Raw genomic sequence first — 21,105 nt, forward strand, 5'->3', positions numbered from 1 at the left:
GGAGCAGAGACATTAACTTATATATTAAGAAGAGTTCTATCAGACCAAATTTTTATTTTTCATTCAATTTTTATGGAATAATCGAGAAAAACTTACAAAAATGCAACGTTGCCAGCTCAGCAGAGGTATAAACGCTCTTAACATTTTTCTAATGCAACTGTCTGTTACTTAGTAATTGTTATATTGTCTGTGGTGTTACTACAATCTCCTAATACGCTTCGCAGAAATCTCGCCAAGTTATATCACGGTATAAAGGGCGTATTTAAAAAAAGCATCAGTTAATTATTCCCTCGTGTAGCAGATGGCATGTTCCATTTAAATAACAAAGAGTTGACCGCGGCCATGGCTAGCTCGGAAAAATGAAAGATTGACACCGAACCGAGGGCGCAGCTCTCGTACACCCTAAACTGACGTATATACGACCATATCGTCAACATATACGGCCTTTTTGAACGGAATTGAATTTAAATGGGATTCGGTGTAAGTGTTTAAAGAGTTGATTAGATTTGGAGGATTTTATTACGATTCAAAAAAGGTTGGTTGTTTTTTTTTTGGTGTTCGTGTCGGTTGTTTGCAACCTTCGATGTGTCTGGTTTCGTAATATCGAGGGATAACAAAATGTCAATCGAGGTATTGAGGTTTCAAATACCGGTAATTTCAATACTTATCTTTTGCCTAATCTTGGTAGGTATCGGTTTTTGCGATATCCTTTCCATTAGTATCGATACTATACCGGTTCAGAACCTGGTTACCGGTTTTAAAGTACCGCTACCAGATAACTGAACTGAAGATAACTAGAGATCGTTGGTGTTAGCGTTAGGTTCAATAAGAGCTCTTTTTATTGCACCTCTATGACCCTCAAGGAATATGGCTGTCAAATTTTAAGTCTCATGCTCCAGTGATTTACAGAGGGTTACTCTATTACAAATATAATGTATCGATTGTCTTTCGCACATCACAACTGTATTTTGACGACTTAATTGTAAACTCCACCTATCTTGTTCATCTAATTTCAAAACCTCTTTGACGTTCAACCACAGCTTTATTTATAATTCCCAAGTACTTATCAAGCGCAAAGCTTGCCGAAACTATCTAAAATTCACAATATCTGAAACAATACATTCGCTGTACATGTGCTTTTTAATAATACCGCGCCGCCGGCGTTTTTTGTGATGAATGAACAAGCCGTGCTGCATTGATTGACGGCTGCTACTGACGCCTTACATTGCAGTTTAGTTGTAAAAAGGCTCCATAAAGGTCGTGTAGCAGTGGTTAGTATAACCAATGGTGTAGCTGTAGCATTTACTAAATATCGTTTATTGTCTTTTGAACCAAAATACGTTTGTGAAGGTGGAATTATTGAAATTGTAGTTCACTGCAATAGCCATGTCAAGTGCTCGCTTAATTTGTTGTTTTATAGCTTAAATACAAATATAGCTTAAATATAAGGCCGCCTATTGCTTACCTTGATAAATCTCCATATAATATGTACCTATGTTTTCTGTACTGTTATATGTTGGTGTACAGTCAGCATCAAAAATAGCTGTAGGTACACTTTTGTACTTTGACCTTTTACAGCGACGTATTAAACGCCATGCAAGATTGTCAAAGTATCAATGCGACAGAGTAAAAAAGTGATCCGCTACTTTTGATGCTGACTGTAGAATAAAGAGTTATTGTATTGTAAGATTGTTTTTTGGAATCTTTTTGTATTTTTTGTTTCAATTCCAAATTTTTTTTTGTTACTTTTACGGTCGTCCCGTAAAACCCATATCGAAAATACATACTGAAATATAGATGCTTTTTTTATGCAAAATCCTAAATCTTAATTTGATTGCTTAATAACGACATCTCTTGTCCGGGTGAGCGGTTAGTTCCAATGGGGTGCTGAAAGTTTCTCGGTGAGGGCTACAGCATAGATGTCGCTAATGTCGCTGCTTAAGTGACTAAATAAGAAAAACAAACAAGCTGAGATATGTGGTGCATAGGAGAAATTCGCGTCTGTATCACCGTCCAGTGGTGGTGTAGTGGTATAGCACGTGGCACGAAATGCAGAGGACCTGGGTTCGGTTCCCAGCGCTGGTCTTATTTTTCTGGTTTTTCTATGCATCTATATTTCAGTTTGTATTTTCGTTATTGTATTGTACTCTACAATTAAACATGCGCTTTGTCATTGACTATCTCGATATATGTAGTTCTGTGGTTACCTCCGTAGACATAAAATACTGACGACTTAGACTGCCTCCAGTTTTAGAAAAGTTACTGGCGTTTATCCGCCTCTGTATTGTACTTGGAGAAAATATAACATAATCTCTGGAAAATAACTGAAATCCCGAGTAGTTTTAATTATTTAAAAATAAAAAAATCACTTCTCCTTTCCTCAGTGATAGTCACTGCTCCATTAATACTGTAGCGTATGGTATAAAACTTATAACACCCCTCTTTTTGCGTCGGGGGTTAAAAATGAGGCTTTTTACATAAATTAGGAATACCCTAATCAACACTTTCTAATCATCTTTTTCCAGAGGGTTACACGTTATATTCTCAGATCATAAAATTATTCTGAATTCGCTGCAGCAAACAAAAAAAAACATCAAAATCGCTAATCTTTGTAAAAAGGGCCGATCTTTGCACTTTGACATTTCGCTGTTTAATCACGTACTAGAGGCCACAGAGGGCGGTAGCGTCGCAGAGAGATCAGCGCTCTTGACACCGCTCTCGCCACTCGAGAGTCACTCTGGACGGATACCGCCGCTTGAGCACCATTGTCTGCGTGACTTTTTGACGTTATCGTAGATTCTGAGAGATAATCAAATATGGATTGGTGCCGTTTTTTGTGGGGAGTTGTGTAACATATTATGTTACGTATATGTAAAAATACAAATATGACAACTATGACACGCCAAAATTACATACCGTTAATTACCTGCTAAGTACTATTGATTGGTCATATTACGAGTATACTTCTTCAAGCTTAAAACTAAGGAGCAGTGGTTTCGCTGAGTGTCAATTCATTCATTCATTTGGTTTCAATTAAGTATTTTTTTTTTTTGATTGTATATTTTTCTTCTTTTTTTTTATTCGACTGGGTGGCAAACGAGCATGTGAGTCTCCTGATGGTAAGAGATCACCACCGCCCATAAACATCTGCAACACATTGTTGTGTTGTGTTTATTATTATCTCACACACCGAAGAAACAAAAAAAAAACAAAAAAACAACATCATTCATTTCACTAATGACTGACACTAAACGCTCTAGCTTAATACAACAAAGTTGCTTCGTGTTGGTCCTAACACGTCTCTAGAATCGACCAGTTTTAAAAATCGCGAAACTTAATGCAAATAACTGCTTAATACAAGCTGTATAAAGGTCCTCTATAGAGCTATACGAATGCAGACTGTACCTACAGGCTTAGCACATGAGACATTTATTTACGCCGACTATACACGGGACGGGACGGCCGCTGTCCGAGTTCGAAACTAATGCTTCCGCTAGGGTTGTCATTGCCATTTTAAAAAAAAAGTTGACATTGACAGCTACAATGACAGGTGTTAAACGCGTATCAGTCTACAAAGTTGTAGCAGTTAGTTGGATTAATGTGATTTTATTGGATTAAACTGCCTGAAAAGGACAATAGTAGGAGGTAGGTACAGTTTATATCGAAGTGGAGGAAGATGGGTTCCACATGAAAACATATATATGTTAGGTACATAGATGTAGCTGTTGCACTCGTGTGTTAGCGGCGGAACAAATTTAAAAGTGAAGTTAATAGTAGAGACGATAATTCATCATGAAGGTACTAACTACAATACAGCAAGAAGCTTAATGTCGTTCGAGACTTGTCGCGTTTCTTATTTTTTCTGAATATTCAAATGAGAAAGAAAAAGAAAACCAATCTTTTGTTTCAAGTTCTGGACATTAGCGAACTAGTTTAAGTGTAAACATCAAATTAAACTTATCTTCATAGAAATGATTGGTTCCCTTTCGCTGGTTCATCATATCGGTGTTCCAAAACAGTATGCCTTTGAAAAATAACTAAAAAAAGTTCGCCTGTCACCCCTATATCTTGATGGGGTGAAATAAAGCCCGCCTACACGACGAATGGAGTGAAAAAATTCCAGTTCAAAAAGCCACGACTACACAACCGTTGGCAAAAAGTTGCATTGTCTGTGGCGCGTGTGGGGATGTTACCGGCCAGCGTTTTGTCTTCGTCTAGAGTCTAGGTTGACTATGGTATGTGGAAGTTAGACAGTGTATGAAGTTGTTAACTCGTAGTTCTGCTAGTCTTAGTGGCCAGTATTATTTTTGTGTTGTAAAAAGCAATCACTACTGGTACACACACACACACACACACACACACACACACACACACACACACACACACACACACACACACACACACACACACACACACACACACACACACACACACACACACACACACACACACATTGAAGTTGAAGTTTTTTGTGAAAGCCTTGTTTTAATCCCAGAAAACATAATCCACTGCCACCTTATTGCGTAAACGAACATAACATGCAAATAAAGATCAAAATTCCAAATTATTCCCATCGCCACCGCAGTCCGTAAACCCACAAAACCATACAGTATTAATTTAATAACACGGCAATCGCCTTTTGTTCTGGTTGTAAAACGATATAACACTGATATTTATCAATAGCCATCAAAACGGGGACTGAGCTTTTTGTAAAAGCCCCAGGGACCCGAAGCTCAAAGCTTTTGACGCGTGTCGAAACACGACACTGGCTGGCTTGAACCCTCATTACCGCTGCCTACTTAATTAAATAATAAAAAAATTGAAACGTCAAAAACGCATCGCTTTTTTTTCATCAAATCAGCGTTCGATTTTTGAATTAATAAAACGCCAAGCGTAACTAACCGTGATGGCGAGCATGCGGGCGCCTTCGGCATTTTTTGTTTTGATTAAATATAATTGTGTTTTATGGTTTCTTTTTTCGTATAGCAAAAATACATTAATAGTAATTAATAGTTAATCCTTCATTACATTATTTTTTTCTATGTACTGTACACGCAAACCAATTTCCAAACTATTGATTTACTGTTCTAACTATTCTCTGGCATTATAAATTCACGAAATGACGTACGCCACGTACCACAGACAAAAAGTCTACATCATAATCCACAGATATCCCATATCATTGCCCAAAAGACGTCAAAAACAAAAAGCCTGTAATAGAATTGCAACACCGTGAAAAAAGAGAATGGCGGCGACGAGGGGTGTCGGCGCGAGTCAGCACTTCTGCGGAATAAGCTCAAACGTTGAAAACCCAATTTGATGGCTCGATTAACACGCCCTGTTCTATATGGGATTGATTTTGGGTATAAATGAAGGTCATCTGCAGGGCGCTTTAAGTCTATTACAGACTGATTTTGGGCTAGTGTTTAACTATAAAAGTCGTGATGCGTGATCTGTCGTGAAAGTAGCGGGCAACCGGTGGACGCAAGTGGCGAGTTGTCGTTCATTGTGGCGTTCTAAGGGGGAGGCCGTTGTTCAGTCGTGGACGTCTAGCTGAAGATGATTATGGGTGATCTGACGAGTCATTGCAAGTATAACTAGGTTTTGTTATAAAGGTATCCCCAAATTAATCCGAAATAATTCAGCGGGTAGTTGAATTACTCTGATTCAACACTCTTAGGCGGGATTTACACACTCGTACGCGAGTGTAAATGCGGCATTATAAAGTTTTTTTTATTACAATTATTGATTCAAAATTTAATCCCGGCTCTGACGCGGTTTACTCTACGTCGATCAATGTATGGAAATGTTTGTAAATCACGATAAAAAAATCTTAAAAATATCTACAGGTGTCTATTTAGTCAAATATTTCGAATGAATTTGGGACACTTTGCATAGGTACTTACTAATATCAATTTAGGTAGTTAACGGACCACTTAAAAACACTAACCACGCAGCCGTTTTTATTTGTTAAAAACCGCAAAACCCTTCATCCGTCTACTGACCAACGTAAAAGTAAACCTATAGGTATGGAACTTTGAAAATATCTTCCGCATGCAATGTTATATGTAAGTTCTAACTCAAGCTGAACATGCGCGTGTCTGAAACACAATGAATCCATAACAGGGCAGCCAACCGTGAACGGTTACTCATTTTCATTTAGCCAACGTTTTAGACCTATAGATGCCTTTGCTGCTAAGAATTCGAGGCCTAATGTACCAAATCCCAGATTTTTTTATAAACATCTTGAATTTAACTATGAAAGTCTTTTAACATATAATATTGTTTTGAGAATTTTATCAAATATTGTGTATCTATCCGTTGGCATCAATCAGAACTATTAGCATTATTATTTAATTCATGTGACCTGCTGTCTTACGCCACTGATGTACTTTCCACCAATACAAATACGGCAATCGATTTTCAAATTTACTTTTTCTTAAATTTAAGTTCACCCGTGTTCAGCCAGAATTATTTCAAATCAATGTGAACATAGCCAGTGCTGCCAAAGTAGCGGCGCCCATATAGATCGTTACCAACCTTAAGCGAGCAAACGACTTGTAATGCTCCCAAGTCCCATATAGCTCTTGTAAGTCGTGCGCTCAGGACCATTGTACTCCATTCAGCTAGTTAATTGTTTTAATTCGCTGGTATTTAAAGCATTGGGACTCTAGACGTTTTAAAATAAGGTTCCGTTTAGTTTTAGGTTTGCTGGGTATTTTAATTACACCCACGTTCTTGCTAATGGTGGCTTCGATGCGCGGATCACGATTTTTATACCGATGTACAGTTGGGTGCTGATGCGGTTACGATAGGTTTTAGATTGTGGTAATTAGTCGAGTAATTTATTAAGTTGATCGAGAGAAACTTATTGTACAATTACCTACTTGAGATAGTGTCCTAAAGTTAGAAAGGTCCAATTTTATAATAGAAGTCGCGATTAATTTGGCATTAGCCTTTTTTTTATTTTTCACGAGGGTGAAGCCGCCGATGCAAGCTAGTTTTAGCATCTAGGACTGGCAACTGCACAGTAGCGCACTTTTTATTAACACGTAATTTTTATAAGTAGTATTTTATAAGTATGTATATATATATATATATATATATATATAAGTTTGGTTAATAAGTACAATCGAGTGCAAAAATTATGTATTTATTCGAACCACTCAAAAATACGTTACTGGTTTTATTATTTCGGATTAAGAGTTTGCAATGCATATTCTTGAAGCGTTGGATAAGTTCATATTTTTAAACTCTACTCACGTGCATAAATTAAACTCTTTTTGACTTTAAAGCTTGCAAGTTGCACCACACAACTCACAACAGACGCTTGGAAATCAATAAAACATTTTTGCCCCCGACCGTCCGCCCTCATTTGGTTAATTCGCCAGATATCCTCAATTAACCACAGGTAGAAGTTTGCGGAATCACGACGACAACTTTTAAACGCATTTTAATGAGCTCGTTCTGTTCGAAATTTGGATTTTAATTATGGCATTTCGGAAGTTGTTTTTTGTTTGACAACGGAGTATTAGTGGCCAGTTTGAAATTTAGATAGAAAGCGTTTATGGAGATTGTTATAATTTTGAACATTAGAGTACGTTTTTTTGAGAGGTCACCTTCTATTTCTGCCTGTTTATTGTAATCAAATCACTTAGGTATGTGACTCATGCAGCTTAAACTTAAAAAAAGCCCGTTTTAGTAATAAGCGTATGCAGTGCATAAAGTGTTTTATTATTTATAGACACTTTTGTCTTTACCACATTTACGTAAATTGAGTATATCGATTGATATGCTGGCCATTGCTCGCCCCAGTATCAAGCTATGAGTTCCAGATATAACTACAACAGTCGTATTTTGAAAATACATTAAAATTAACAATATAGTTTAACCTTTTTTTACCAAAAAAAATTTAATCAAAATATATCAACGCAGCGGCAAACCGCAATGACCCTACGAACCGCCGAACCCTACAAGGGTGCCGCAGGGGTCGCTCCCCGCAATCTCCAACTACTCTAACAAGCGACTTTTGGCTTGACATGCGACAGCCGGGGTGTTATCTCGGGATAAGTTCGATGATAGTGAGATGTGACTAACAAAAATGTTTAACCTAATCAGTCGTATAGTTTTACTACCTCTACAGTCATAATACCTGGATTATTTGTGCGATTAAGATTTTTTTCCATATAACATTCAATAGAATATTTTTTTGTTAAATGTCAGATGACATAGTTATTAATATTTGAAAATAGTAAGCACAGCGCTAGCTATTTTGATGTAAAATTCTACGTTAAAATTTGAATATTACAGTACTTACATTTTAATGTTCATTTTATGTTTTGTATTAATTGTTACTAATAATACACATCAATCCAATTTTTTCTCTAAGATTCAAAAGCAAAATTCCCCAAAGCCGTTTTTACCATTTATCTTCAAATGCGTCCCTATCCGACCTCTCGCGTGGACTTTTTTTTTAAATTCATCCCCCAGGCTTAGATAATCATATCAGCACACGTCACTTGAGCCGACACCCTTTGACCACTAATCAATGGTTTCGAAAAAACCATTACTAAAAAGTTTGTACTGTGACATGACGTTTCTACCGATTTAGGAATTTTAGGCCATAATACAACGGATGTCGGAACGTCTAAAAACGTAACCTACTATTTTATAAGTAGATACTTTCTGGTAACCAGCGAGTGTCCAAGCTATAAAAATTAAAAAGAAAAAATTTAAGCGTAAAATACAGTCGCCATTGCGTTTTATAACGGAACTGTACTATGATTTTCCCCACTAGAGTTTTAATTTAATAAAGAAAGTACCACATGCTCGAAGGGGAGCATTGTAACGTATAACCAAAACAAAAATGCTGTAATGATTGCTCGACGCGTGCCAAAATGTCAGTGTTGAGATGAAAATTATACCCTTTTACTTCTGCTTATTTGGTGGGAAGGTATTATTATTTAAAACGTCACCTATTATTCAAGAGGTGATTAATATACACCCCTGAGATTTTATTTTGTTTATGTTATCGATTGAACTTGCAGTTCTTATATACTACGCTGTACGCTAATACTAGTAAACTTTAACCGTGAAACCCTAGCGCAAGTTTTTTCGTAACAAACGTTGCGAAAGCCTTGCCGTGTCTGTCAAATATTGTAAAAACAGCTTGTTGCCGTTATGTGCCGCTAGTGGCGCTGCCTTTTTGCCAATAGTAATAAAATAAGTGATATCGTGAATATTCAAACAATGAAATGTAACTTAATTATGGAGACAGGGCCCTCTTTTTAAATTAGTTATAAATTCCATATTTTTTTTAATTGTTTATGTATATACGCGGCATATATTAAACCTTTTTGTAAAAAATCCATTTAAAAAAATTACAGTAATATCTAATTCAACAAACAAAAGTGACGCGTCAAACCATCGTAACGTATAACCAAAACAAAAACGGCACAACTTATTGTTGGACGCGTTAAAAATTGACAGCGTTGAGATGAAAATTACACCCTTTTACCGCTGATTATTAAGCAAAAAGGTGTCATTACCTCACCGGTTATTATTTGGTAGGATTAACTTATAAATCCTGAGTAATTATAGGTCACAAAATACAGATGTCGCTACTGGCGCTACTATTTTTTATTTTGTTTTTTGACATTGAAAGTGATGACCTACGGCCTTTTTCACATATACGTACTCATAATCTTTATTTTGTGCAACAAGGACTCCAAAATAAGTCGAATAAAGCATACCAGCTGTATTAAAAACCTCGCCGGCGCCATATCTCTTCTCGTTCCACTGCTCTTAAAATGAAAACTTGGATCGCAGAGTCAAAAGCAAACAGAATACTTCCATCTGATACGAAGGGTGCTATTCTCAAGATCGAATCGCGGTGACAAACACCGGGGTCCTATTGTGGGTGCTAAATTTGTTTCGCTATTTCCGATCTCCTTAACGATAATTTCGATGTAAAGACTGCCTGCATTGTGTGTATTGTAGTGATGTAAATTATAGGTTAGGTTGGCGGCCATTTTGTGGGTTAAATCCAAACAAGATGATACCTATAGCCAACTGATATAGGAAATAAGTTATTTGTTTGTATCTAAGACTATTGGTATTATTGTTAGAAGGACATACAGTTTAGGCATTTTATTTAGTATTTTTAAAAACAAAAACGAATAGAATAAGTGCAATAATATGTTCTGTATTTAACACTTAAGATTTGGCAATTGGAATCCGAAGCCAAATAGTTTTTTAATACTTACCGTCCTGGTATTTTGTTTTTGTATTTAACGTATTTTTTGAACCTAAGAAAACTGATGGTCTTGCATGTATGATATCTAATATGCTGAACATCATAGCACATTTCTTTCTGCTTCATATTTTAAAAAATAAATTCTATAATGTATAATAAAATTCGATTATGTTTACAAACACAAACTTAAATTTACCGACGCCAGAACTCCAAACTATGTTTACCACAAACAAACCCAATTCAAAAGCTTACTACTAGCGCCACCACAAACTGCACTCGTAAGTTTGTTGGATCATCTTTGTTCGCTATTGTATACAAGATCATCCAAATATTTGCAAAGTAAACATCTGTCATAGTACCAACACAACCAATATTGGTATCTAAAGTTTGTACCGTAGAGTCTCGTGTCTGCAGTGGTATAATCTGTGCCGCCTCCGGTTTATTTAAGGCAACGCCTTTGACGCATTGTTGGGATTTATTCGGTTGATCGACTTACCACCAATACAATGTCTTGAGCATGCCGATATATCGTATGTTTGAACAGCATTTAAACTAGCATCAACAGTTAAATCCTTTAAATCTAAGTAATGTACCTAATCTTACTAATATTATAAACTTTCGCTATCCTACGGGAACTGTGCATTTTTTTATAAGGCATCGTTTGCTAAAATTATATTTATCGATTCGGTTGAATAGTTTATAGTCAAATCCCCCCTTATATAACCGTGTCGGACACCCCCAAAATAGGGTTCCGTAGTCATTACGAAAAAATCAAATAATATTTTTCAAATCTTCCAAGTTTAGGTATATTTTATACCTTAGGCTATTTAAAACTACTAATAATTCTAAATCAAACTTAGCCGTTATAGTTTTCCTAGAAAGTTTGATATACTTACTACCATTCTGAATTTTTCCACCCACCGGTTTAGAATAATCGCGTGGGAATATCGGGATAAAAAGTAGTTTATGTGTTAATCCAGGGTATATATATTACCTGTATGCCAAATTTCATGGAAATCCGTTCAGTAGTTTTTGCGTGAAAGAGTAACGAACATACATCCAAACTAACATCCATACAAACTTTCGCGTTTATAATATTAGTAGGATATATTTTAGTAAAACATTAACTCCAAGACATTGAATCCATATAAACCGGCCCGCATATAGTTTAATAAGCGATAATTATATATTTCTATAAAAGATAGAGCGTGAACGATGACGAATAAACGAATGCGGGTTTCGATTTAACTCGCTCGATTATCACCCTTTACTTTAATGGAGTATAAATACTTAAATAATAGTTAAATAGAACGTAAAGTATCGAGCCCAAAATCAATTGGGCAACGCTTAAAGTTAACTTAGCTGATAGATTGATTTAGGTACCTTACTGCTCTGCAACCATACAAATATGAAAACTTCGCCTGTGCGAAACATACAAGCAAAAGTAACTTAAACAACTTAGAAAAGAAATAGAAACTAAAACAATGATTTTTAGAATTATTGTCGGTTTGTCTGTGTGCTTGTTCGCGCTAAACTCAGAAACAGCTTAACGTTTCTACGGTTACGTGGGTACGATGCGGTTTTGATTATTATGTTGTTGTTTCTATGGATTAACATTTACCCTCTGTTTCACTATCCATTGATAAAATTTATCTAACGGTAAATGTGATGCCGTCTCTGTTTGTATTGTTCGAATAGACGGAGACGTCAATTAAAATTAATCAATGGGTGGTGAAACCGCCCCTGATTGTTTATTTCACTCAGAAAAAAAGAAACATCCCCGACATGGTCATTTCGAAGTTTAATATTGCAAAAACGGCTGAATACATTTTTATCGAACATAACTAAATAAGAACCAACGCAAGAGGTAACGGTTTCACATAAAAACCGCGTCGAAATCGGTCCATCCGTTTGATAGCTACGATGCCACAGACAGATATTGGCGGCAAACTTATAACACCCCTCTTTGGGGGTTAAAAGCTTCCTCGCTTTGCATCGTCAAATCAAACTAGTGTTTTACCAAACTGAGGATCGTGGGTTCAAAACCTGACCCGCACCTCTGAGTTGAAATTTACCACATGATATGTGAAGTTCCCAATCCGCACTGGGCCTGTGTGGGCGCTACGGCCCAAGCTCTCTTTCTGCGATTGCTTATAAATAAAACGTTTAAATATCACGGGACAAATTGACACCAATTGACCTAGTCCCAAACTAAGCAAGGCTTGTACTATGGATACTATATACTAGGCAACGGATAAATATACATATACTTAAATACATATTAAACGTCCAAGATCCGAGAGCAAACACTCGTATTATTCATACAAATATCTGCCCCGGCCGGGGATCGAACCCGGTACCTCAAGCTTCGTAGTCAGGTTCTCTAACCACTTGGCCATCCGGTCGTCATATCGATCGCCAAATTGTTATTATCATCGACATTCTAGTGACGTCATTCAATGTTGTATTACGGCCGCCGTGTGACGGCACGTATCCTAGAAAACCCCACTTAAGGGATTTTCCGAGATTCCCACGGAAAAGCTAACAAACTTTGTCCCACGGGAGTAAATAAGCGGGATAAAGCTCATCACCATCATATCAGCCTTAGTACGTCCACTGTTGGACATAAACCTCCCCCATAGACCTCCAGTTGCTTCTTTAGGAAGCGGCCTGCAACCACCTTATAATCGTTTAGCTTTGGGATAATTCCAAAGTAAATTAATTGCCCAAATGCCCCGCGATTCAACAAGGGCAAATATCTAAGTAACCCTCACCTCCTTGAATCAAAAGTTGTACGCACTGGTCTTACAGACCAAAGGCTAGTCCGATACCAATTAACCCGGCGTCTGCGCAGCAATGTAATAACTCTGATTAGAACGACCCTGGTGAACGAACGGGAATTGATATGAATGAATGGAGTGAATGAATGGAAGACATTGCGGTGACAAGTGTTTTGTTGAGGAATTTAATAAAAGGGTGGAAAGATGGTCATTTAGGAGTTTGGGAAACATTGCACCACCAATTGTAACATTCATATGACACATAAGAGATTAGAAAATAGATCTAAGTAAATCCTAGCCTATCCTTGCTCAACCTAGTCCGTTCTCGAGAAAAGTAAATCTACAAATGATAAACCTTCATTAACTGCTATTAAATAGTTTTTATCTTACGGAACTCAGTGTTATCTTTTTAATGTTTTGTTTCTATATCTTTTCCGCTATTTTGTTTGCTCTTATACATATCAACAGTTTTAATGTAAAAAAAATATATAAGATCAATTTTTTGGTCCCCAAGATACAGGTTAGCCTAGTTTGGGGTCCGCTAGACAGTACATTCTTTTGTTTTCAATTTAATGTTTCACTAAATATATTTTTTTAGTCATCTCAGCATTCTGATGTTGTGAATCCCAAATATGAAACTGTAAACGATTTTTAAATATATTCATTTGTTTCGTTCCAATCATGCCAATTACACTAAGTTAATTTACAAAAACGTTCAATAAATAATTAAAAACTAGAGAATCTATTGAAAGACGATGGTTTTTCAAGTCATCAATATCGTGGGTGGTAAGATCAGGCCCTACCATGAAGTGCAAAACTCGAACTTCGTATGTTGCCGTCTCACTGACGATACGAACTTCGATTTGCGAGTTTCGTAGTAGCCCCTCAGGTCAAACGCCTGAATCTTCTCAAACTTTATGAATCCCATTAGATACCAACTGACGATGCACATCGATGTACCCCAAACCAGGAATGAATCAGTTTCCTCAGCCCAAACATTTAGTGGCTTAAATAGTATTGATGGCGGGGTCAAGTAATATGACCCGGTAAATCAGTGTCCCATCAGCAATAACGAAGCCAGAAGCTTGGCGCCAATTCTGTGATCATCACTGAATTACTTGTTAATTTGGGAAGAATTCAAACAATGGTTTGTGAATTGCGTCGCAGAAACGAGAAGTTTTAACAACAGTGACTCTCTGCTCGTCAAATTATGGGTTACGCGAAAGTTTTAGAAGCAAAAAAAGCGAAGGGCCTTCTTACCATTCCCCATCATCATCTTCAGCATTACAGGGTCAAGCCACTTCTCTGTGAATAGTTTAGCTCGGAGTTTATCAAATTATTTTATTTGCATTTTTTTAGTACCAAACCCATGATCATGCTGGCTTAAAGCTATTCTTCGTGACGTCTTTGAAAGTCAACAAATGTTTATCTAGTTTAATTTTAATGTTATTAAAAACGTCACTTTTAAATTACTAGCCTGAGCTCGAGGCTTCTCTTCCATTGCATAATTCCCTATCCCGTGAACATTTTCCAAAACTTAGTGCTTACCTACGTGTAATTTCGGATGTGCCTTCATATTATCAGTTTTTATCATTGTTTTGTTATAGATTAAAAGGACTATATTCTACCATACAATTTCATTACATTACAATCTTTTATCTGACTTCATTGAATGCAATGTACCTACTTCCGATTAATACTCACTTCTTTTTGATTCCTCCTACTCTGCGTCCGGTGGATGCAGTTACTCTTTTTACTCCAGTTACATTTTAACTTTGTCTTGCCCAACATTTCCATACATCTCGAGAGTCGCCGGGTGCCCATCAATTGCTGGCAGCTGTGACCGTTTAAAAGCATCGCCCGAACAATTAGTACAAGTGATCACAATTGCTGCTTGCGTCATGCTGAGACGTAAGGCGTGGACACACGAATTAGAATTAATAGATTCACGGGGAAAAACTGGGTTAAATTCATTAGAGGCGTTGCACATCTGTCCTAACTTTATTTGAGAAAAGTCGCTACTCATCTTAATCCCTAAAGCTTCGGAAGGTGCGAGAGATGTCGTGGGAGTTTGTACACTACGCGGCGCGGGCGCATAGCTGAGGATTCATAAGTGATCGATCATTGACAGCAATTAACAGCAACTTGCACAATATTTCTCGCTGTTGTGTTCCAATTCCAAGGTGGCAATATAACTTGCTTTAAATTGCCGCTTAGGTAAGGTAGTCAGTAGTACCTTAGAAAAATACCAAATTGTGATTCTCTCTATGTATATTAACGGGAAATTACTTCTAAATTGCACCTCTAAGATCCTCGAGGAATATGCCTGGCAAATTTCAAAGCTTTAGTTTTTTATACGTATAATGAAACTTATTTGTTCTTGATGGTATGAGTACATAAAACATAATATTCAACGCGAACAAATGTCACCAACATAAAGTATCTTTCCACATAAACCATAATAACATACAGGAACATCTACGAAATAACCATCGCCAGATTTAACATAAACATGAGTTACCCATTTTCCCACAAGCTTCGTCAAATTACCATGTTTAAACTATTTGCTTTTCAATACTACAAATACTATTACCTAATTCTATTACCATAAAGAAATATTCATTTCTAATAACTGAACTGAAATTGGGTAAATCCCTCGTGAAATACCTAGCGTTTGATTGGTTAATTTTTAATTACCATGTAATCGTCACTATGGCTTGAACTAGTAATTACGTTGGTCACTGTCAACGCTGTGTATAATGAATAAATTACCCTCTTCATTTGGTTGAGTTACGTTTTAATTTTCAAATTAACCGTTCATAGAGCATTTGGATTTTCTGTTTATTTCACTGACAAAATGCCTTTACATTCTTGTGCTACACAATTTCATTTAGTTTGAAAGCTTTATTTACTTCTCTAGTTTTACCGAACGAAACGACTGCTCAATTTTAGAACAATACAAATATATCCATACTAATATGAAAGTGTGTGTGTGTTTGTATGTTTGTCCGTCTTTCAAGTCGAAACGGAGATAGCTCATGGGCCAGAGAGTGACATATGCTACTTTTTATCCCGGAAAAATGCACAGTTCCCGAGAGAACAGCGCGCGCTTAACGAATCCCACGCGGACGAAGCCGCGGGCAAAACCAGTTAGATCATATTTACTACGGGATATAGATGATCTATTATTTTGGAAGCTCATTGAAGATAATAAAGAAATATCATGGGACACGACACCAATTGACGTAGTTCCAAAGTAACCAAAGCTAGTGTTATGGGTACCTAATAGGCAACGAATAAACATGCAAAGAAAAGATAAAGATAAAAAAGATAGTTACGGTCTACATGATTGACAATATTTGCTAAACGCAAATGTATTCTCAGCAAGTAATTCTAGACTTGGAAACTCTTGGACACGTCCTTGTAATAAAGTTGACACAAACCATCTCGAAATATGATTCAGTTCGGACCATGATCATAGCACATCACAATCTAATTACATTCCATAACGCTAATTATATCTGCCTTCGCTCCAGACATCTGGTAAATGACCCTTTTGTTTACCGCATCATTTCTCCGCACAATAAAAGTATATTAATGTGTAGCAGTACCGCAAATGTAGCAAGGGTTCCTAATCGCATTAGAGACGTTCACGGGCAATAATCTTCGTTTTTATACCAAGGGTTGGAAGGATTACATTTGTCTTCAAGATTTGGCAGCTTAAAGTATCCTTATCGGCATTTGTAGTCACACCGACAATGAAAACTCATTTAGAAATAAATTTTAGAATTCTGGATCTGCATTTTTTTAGACTTCACGCAGATGCTTTTCAATAATTGAGAAAGTCAGAATAATTGTGATTTCGGTGGATTGTGGTGGAACTTAAATAAAAATTTTGGAACAAGTACTATACTATGTTTTGTTATGTTATTTAAGATATGTATCAATTTTAGACGTAATTTTTACGCGTACTATATACTTAAACACGTTTTAAATGCTTTTAGATTCAATATAATTAAATAAGTCCTATACTTAACATCAAAGAGTCAGTAAGGTGTATGTACATTTCCAAAATACAATTACCCGATAAAAGCTATAACCTTTTCTACACCATTGAATCCGGTTGTTGTTTGCGAAACGACGTTCCAAATACATTTAGGGGGAAATAAAATAAAACAAATGGCCCTCTTAAATTTAAAACACCGTAATCTCTTTATAACGTCTCCTTCTCTTTCACAGATGCCTGCGGACTCTCCGACGTGCCGCACATAGAGAGTTTACAAGAGAAATCCCAGTGTGCCCTTGAAGAATACTGCAGAAGTCAATACCCGAACCAGCCCACGCGATTCGGGAAGCTTCTACTACGGCTACCTTCACTTCGAACTGTGAGCTCACAAGTCATAGAACAGCTCTTTTTCGTAAGGCTAGTGGGTAAGACACCCATAGAGACCTTGATAAGGGACATGCTGTTGTCAGGGAGTTCGTTCTCATGGCCGTATATGGCGACTATGTGACACACGATGTGGCGCCAGCTGGCGGCCGCCTGATCCTCGCCGTACGGCTTCCCGCCGTACCTGCCCAGCCAACGCTTCGACCCGTTCCAAAGATACCAGCGCGAAGTCCCACAAGAAGACGCCGTGACGTCTTCCAGCGAGTTCCATGACAGTACAGAAGCTCCTACCGAGGAGTACTTTGAGTCGAGAACGAGCAGAGAAAGCGAGAGAGCCGACCCGTGCCCTACCTTCGACCCCATATCAGCGTTCTACGCTCCTAAAACGACCGAGAGCCAGGACTTCGGAGCGCCCGCGCCAGTTGAAACACAGAAGAATGCTCAAAAGACTTCCATGATGATCGACAACTTACTTAACATTCGCCCCGAGCCGTGCGACATGAAATGAACATTAAGTGGCACTTGTGTCTGTTAGTTCAAGTTTTTTTTGTTCCTCTGTAAAAATATTTAGGCTACTTATATTTAATTATGTAAATAAAATGTTTTATTGTAAATGTATAGTTACGATAAGGTGCGAAAGGCATAACAGTTTTCTACGATGTTTGTGATAGGTCTTCGAGGATATTGTCCTTAGTTTATTATCCATTGGTGCGATGAATGCTATTTGGAATCACAGACATATTGACGCGGCAGTGGATAGGGTTTATATTATTTATGTTTTCATTATAAAGCCAATGAGGTTTTTTACAACAGATTTGTATGATAAGCGCAATAAGAAATTACATCGGTCGTGCAATGTTGATGTGTAGTAATAGTGTAGATACGTAGACGACATAGTAATTTTTTGGATACATTTTATTTCACCGTGGTGCTCTCTGATATTTATTAACAGAAAAAAATATAATAGGGGATTTGTGTAGCTCTACCGAGATGTCTTGGTACTTGGAAAGATAGAAATGTTTATTTATTTAAATTGAAAAATGTTTTCTGTATGTTTAACATGTTTCAAACATGGAATTTGGCCCGCTTATGGATGTTACATGACTTTTAAGAGGGCTAAATACCTTGACTCCGAATATGTTAAAAAATCAAAGTCACACGTTTAATACGACGAATTAGCAATAAATTTAAATGTCTTTTCGAAACACACAATTTAAAAAGATTTTCAATTTCGGTATGATGTTTAAAACTGTATGTAAATACGACCTTGGTACTTGTCTACTTAATAATTCCGTGAAAGCATTTATTGTATCGTTCCTTAACTTTTGTAGAAGTTTTTTTACGTTTTTTTATATTTAAAAAGTAGCTTTCATAGAAAGAATTATTTACTTATATTAAGGATACTGCAGTTTATGTTCGTGTGTTTGTTTTAAAAGATTTCTTAGTGAGAAATAAATTATATACATATATTATATTCAGTACGTAAATATCAATCAGTACTTTCGTATCCATAAAGTCTATTTTATCTTGGTTTGTCTTGGTGATACCGAACTTAGAGTTACAAGAAACGAAACGAAACTAATGTGTTTTAACTGAAATTGATTTGTAATAAGATATGAATGAGGAAATAAGAATCGTTGAAAAGGGTTCCTGAGAATATAAAAACCAAATTTTTGTTTTCTATATTTATTCTTTAAATGTACAATTTATTCTTCTTTGTGGATATATCCGGACCAGAGCAAGCCAGTTATAGATTCATCATGTCAGCCGAAAGACGTCCACTGCTGGACATAGGCCTCCCTCAAATATAGATTAAACAAATATAATTAAAAAGCCCAGTGACTTATTATAAAAATGCCACTATTAAAATTATTTGAGCAACGGTATTTTCCGTTTTTTGTCTTTGGAAAGGGTTTTTTTTTTTTAATTTTTACAAATGAAGTTTTTTTTGGCGTGAAAAATAAAAACTGCCTTTTAAAGATAAGAATATACTTGAGACGATAAATAAAATCTACTCTTTACTTAAAACGGTTTTAAACTATTCAAATTATCTTTTTATAGTACAAATCTATACCTCGAAGTTCGTACGTGACACTTGGTAGAATCCTATCGCAGGGAGTTTGATGTCATTATCAAGATTTTTGATAATTGCGGTAAATGCTAACTGCAACAGTGTCACTTGCGAACTTGTCAAAGTATAATCGCTGGCTATCTTACGCAAAGTCCTATGATATTATACGTAATCGAATCAATCTTTCGGAACACAAAAAAACGGTAAATAATCTAAAATGAAGTTTGTAGATTTCTACTTGGTCAAGTTGATCTTACCGAGAGATGGATCAGTATATTCATGGAAAAGAAGTTCTGCATTCTATCTCACTTTATCATGTGACTCTGTCTTGCTTGGATAAATCAACTAACCAGATCGAATTAAAAATGTTAATGCGACAACGTTCCATAGTAACTCGGCTAATTCATAATGAACAATAATGATTTGTCGCTGAAACTAACAATCAAAGGGAAATTAACCAATTGAGTTGAAAGATATATTTTAACTTTCAAAATATTATTGTTTAAAAAAAAATTAAACTGGATGTGGAACTGTTGCATTATGATGCAATAGTTTATCATTTAGTTATTAGCCAATTGCAAGCAAGACCGTAAAGCCGAGTTTAGACTTGCAAGAAAAATCTTGCAAGTTGCATTACATTCTTTAAAAACGAAAAAATGTTTATTAACGGTTTTTAAAGAAAATAAAAGTCTATATCGCGCATAACTATTGGTGTAGACACATTACCTTATATATAAGGAACAGTTCTATCAGACCACATTTTTAATTTTCATTCATTTTTTATGGAATAATGGAGAAAAACTAAAAAAATGCAACGTTGCCAGCTCAGCAGGTATAAACGCTCTTAAGTTGACAAAAGAAACAATACTGTACGATTTTTTTTAAATCTTACAGATGGACTAATTAGTTTCATATTTTTAAGAACCTAGCTTATTACTATAGGTAGTTCCACCGGAGTTGAGGTCACGCACATAAGAACATGTCGTGTAATGGCAGCAGGATTTTGACATTTACTTATTCATTTAATTCATTTTCCTTTTGTGCAATCAGTTCTTTTTGTAGCTGTGTGTAATCATTCACTTCAACTGTGGTGGAACTACCTATACTTTCCGGGCTGACCGTGCTCTGTAAGGTGTACTGCAAAGTAGAGTAACCGAACTAGTACTCCAATTAAATTAAAATGTCTCTGACATTGTCACCTGCCAAATCTGTAATAACATGTAAAGAAAAGCAATTTAGGTATTTATTCGCAATAATTTGTACAGTGACGGTGTAATATAGATCGGTGTGTGAGACTGTATGATATGAAGTTATGTTGAGGAATAAAAATGTCTCTGGATTTCGATATGTTTGTTTTATTGAACACAAATCAAAGAAAAATTGGATAAACTCTACAGACATGCCACTTTTTAGGGTTCCGGAGCCAAAATGGCAAAAACGGAACCCTTATAGTTTCGCCATGTCTGTCTGTCTGTCCGTCCGCGGCTTTGCTCAAGGACTATCAGTACTAGTAATTTTGAACAAATATATATTATATTGCTTTATTGTCGACCGGATGGCTAAGTGGTTAGAGAACCTGACTACGAAGCTTGAGGTCCTGGGTTCGAAT

At 36.4% G+C, this 21,105-nt stretch overlaps 1 protein-coding gene across 1 annotated transcript in view; it reads left to right on the forward strand.

The window, feature by feature from the left end:
- Nucleotides 1–20,841, forward strand: part of svp (COUP transcription factor 2) — a 118,050-nt gene extending 97,209 nt beyond the window's left edge. Inside the window, exon 3 of the mRNA XM_074104303.1 lies at nt 17,275–20,841. Coding sequence (XP_073960404.1) covers nt 17,275–17,549 — 275 coding nt within the window. The 3' untranslated portion in view covers nt 17,550–20,841. The remainder of the gene's footprint in view (nt 1–17,274) is intronic.
- The last annotated feature ends 264 nt before the right edge of the window (nt 20,842–21,105 follow it).

The sequence above is a fragment of the Choristoneura fumiferana genome, chromosome 21, assembly GCF_025370935.1.
Source record: "Choristoneura fumiferana chromosome 21, NRCan_CFum_1, whole genome shotgun sequence".
In the NCBI taxonomy this organism is placed as follows: domain Eukaryota; kingdom Metazoa; phylum Arthropoda; class Insecta; order Lepidoptera; family Tortricidae; genus Choristoneura; species Choristoneura fumiferana.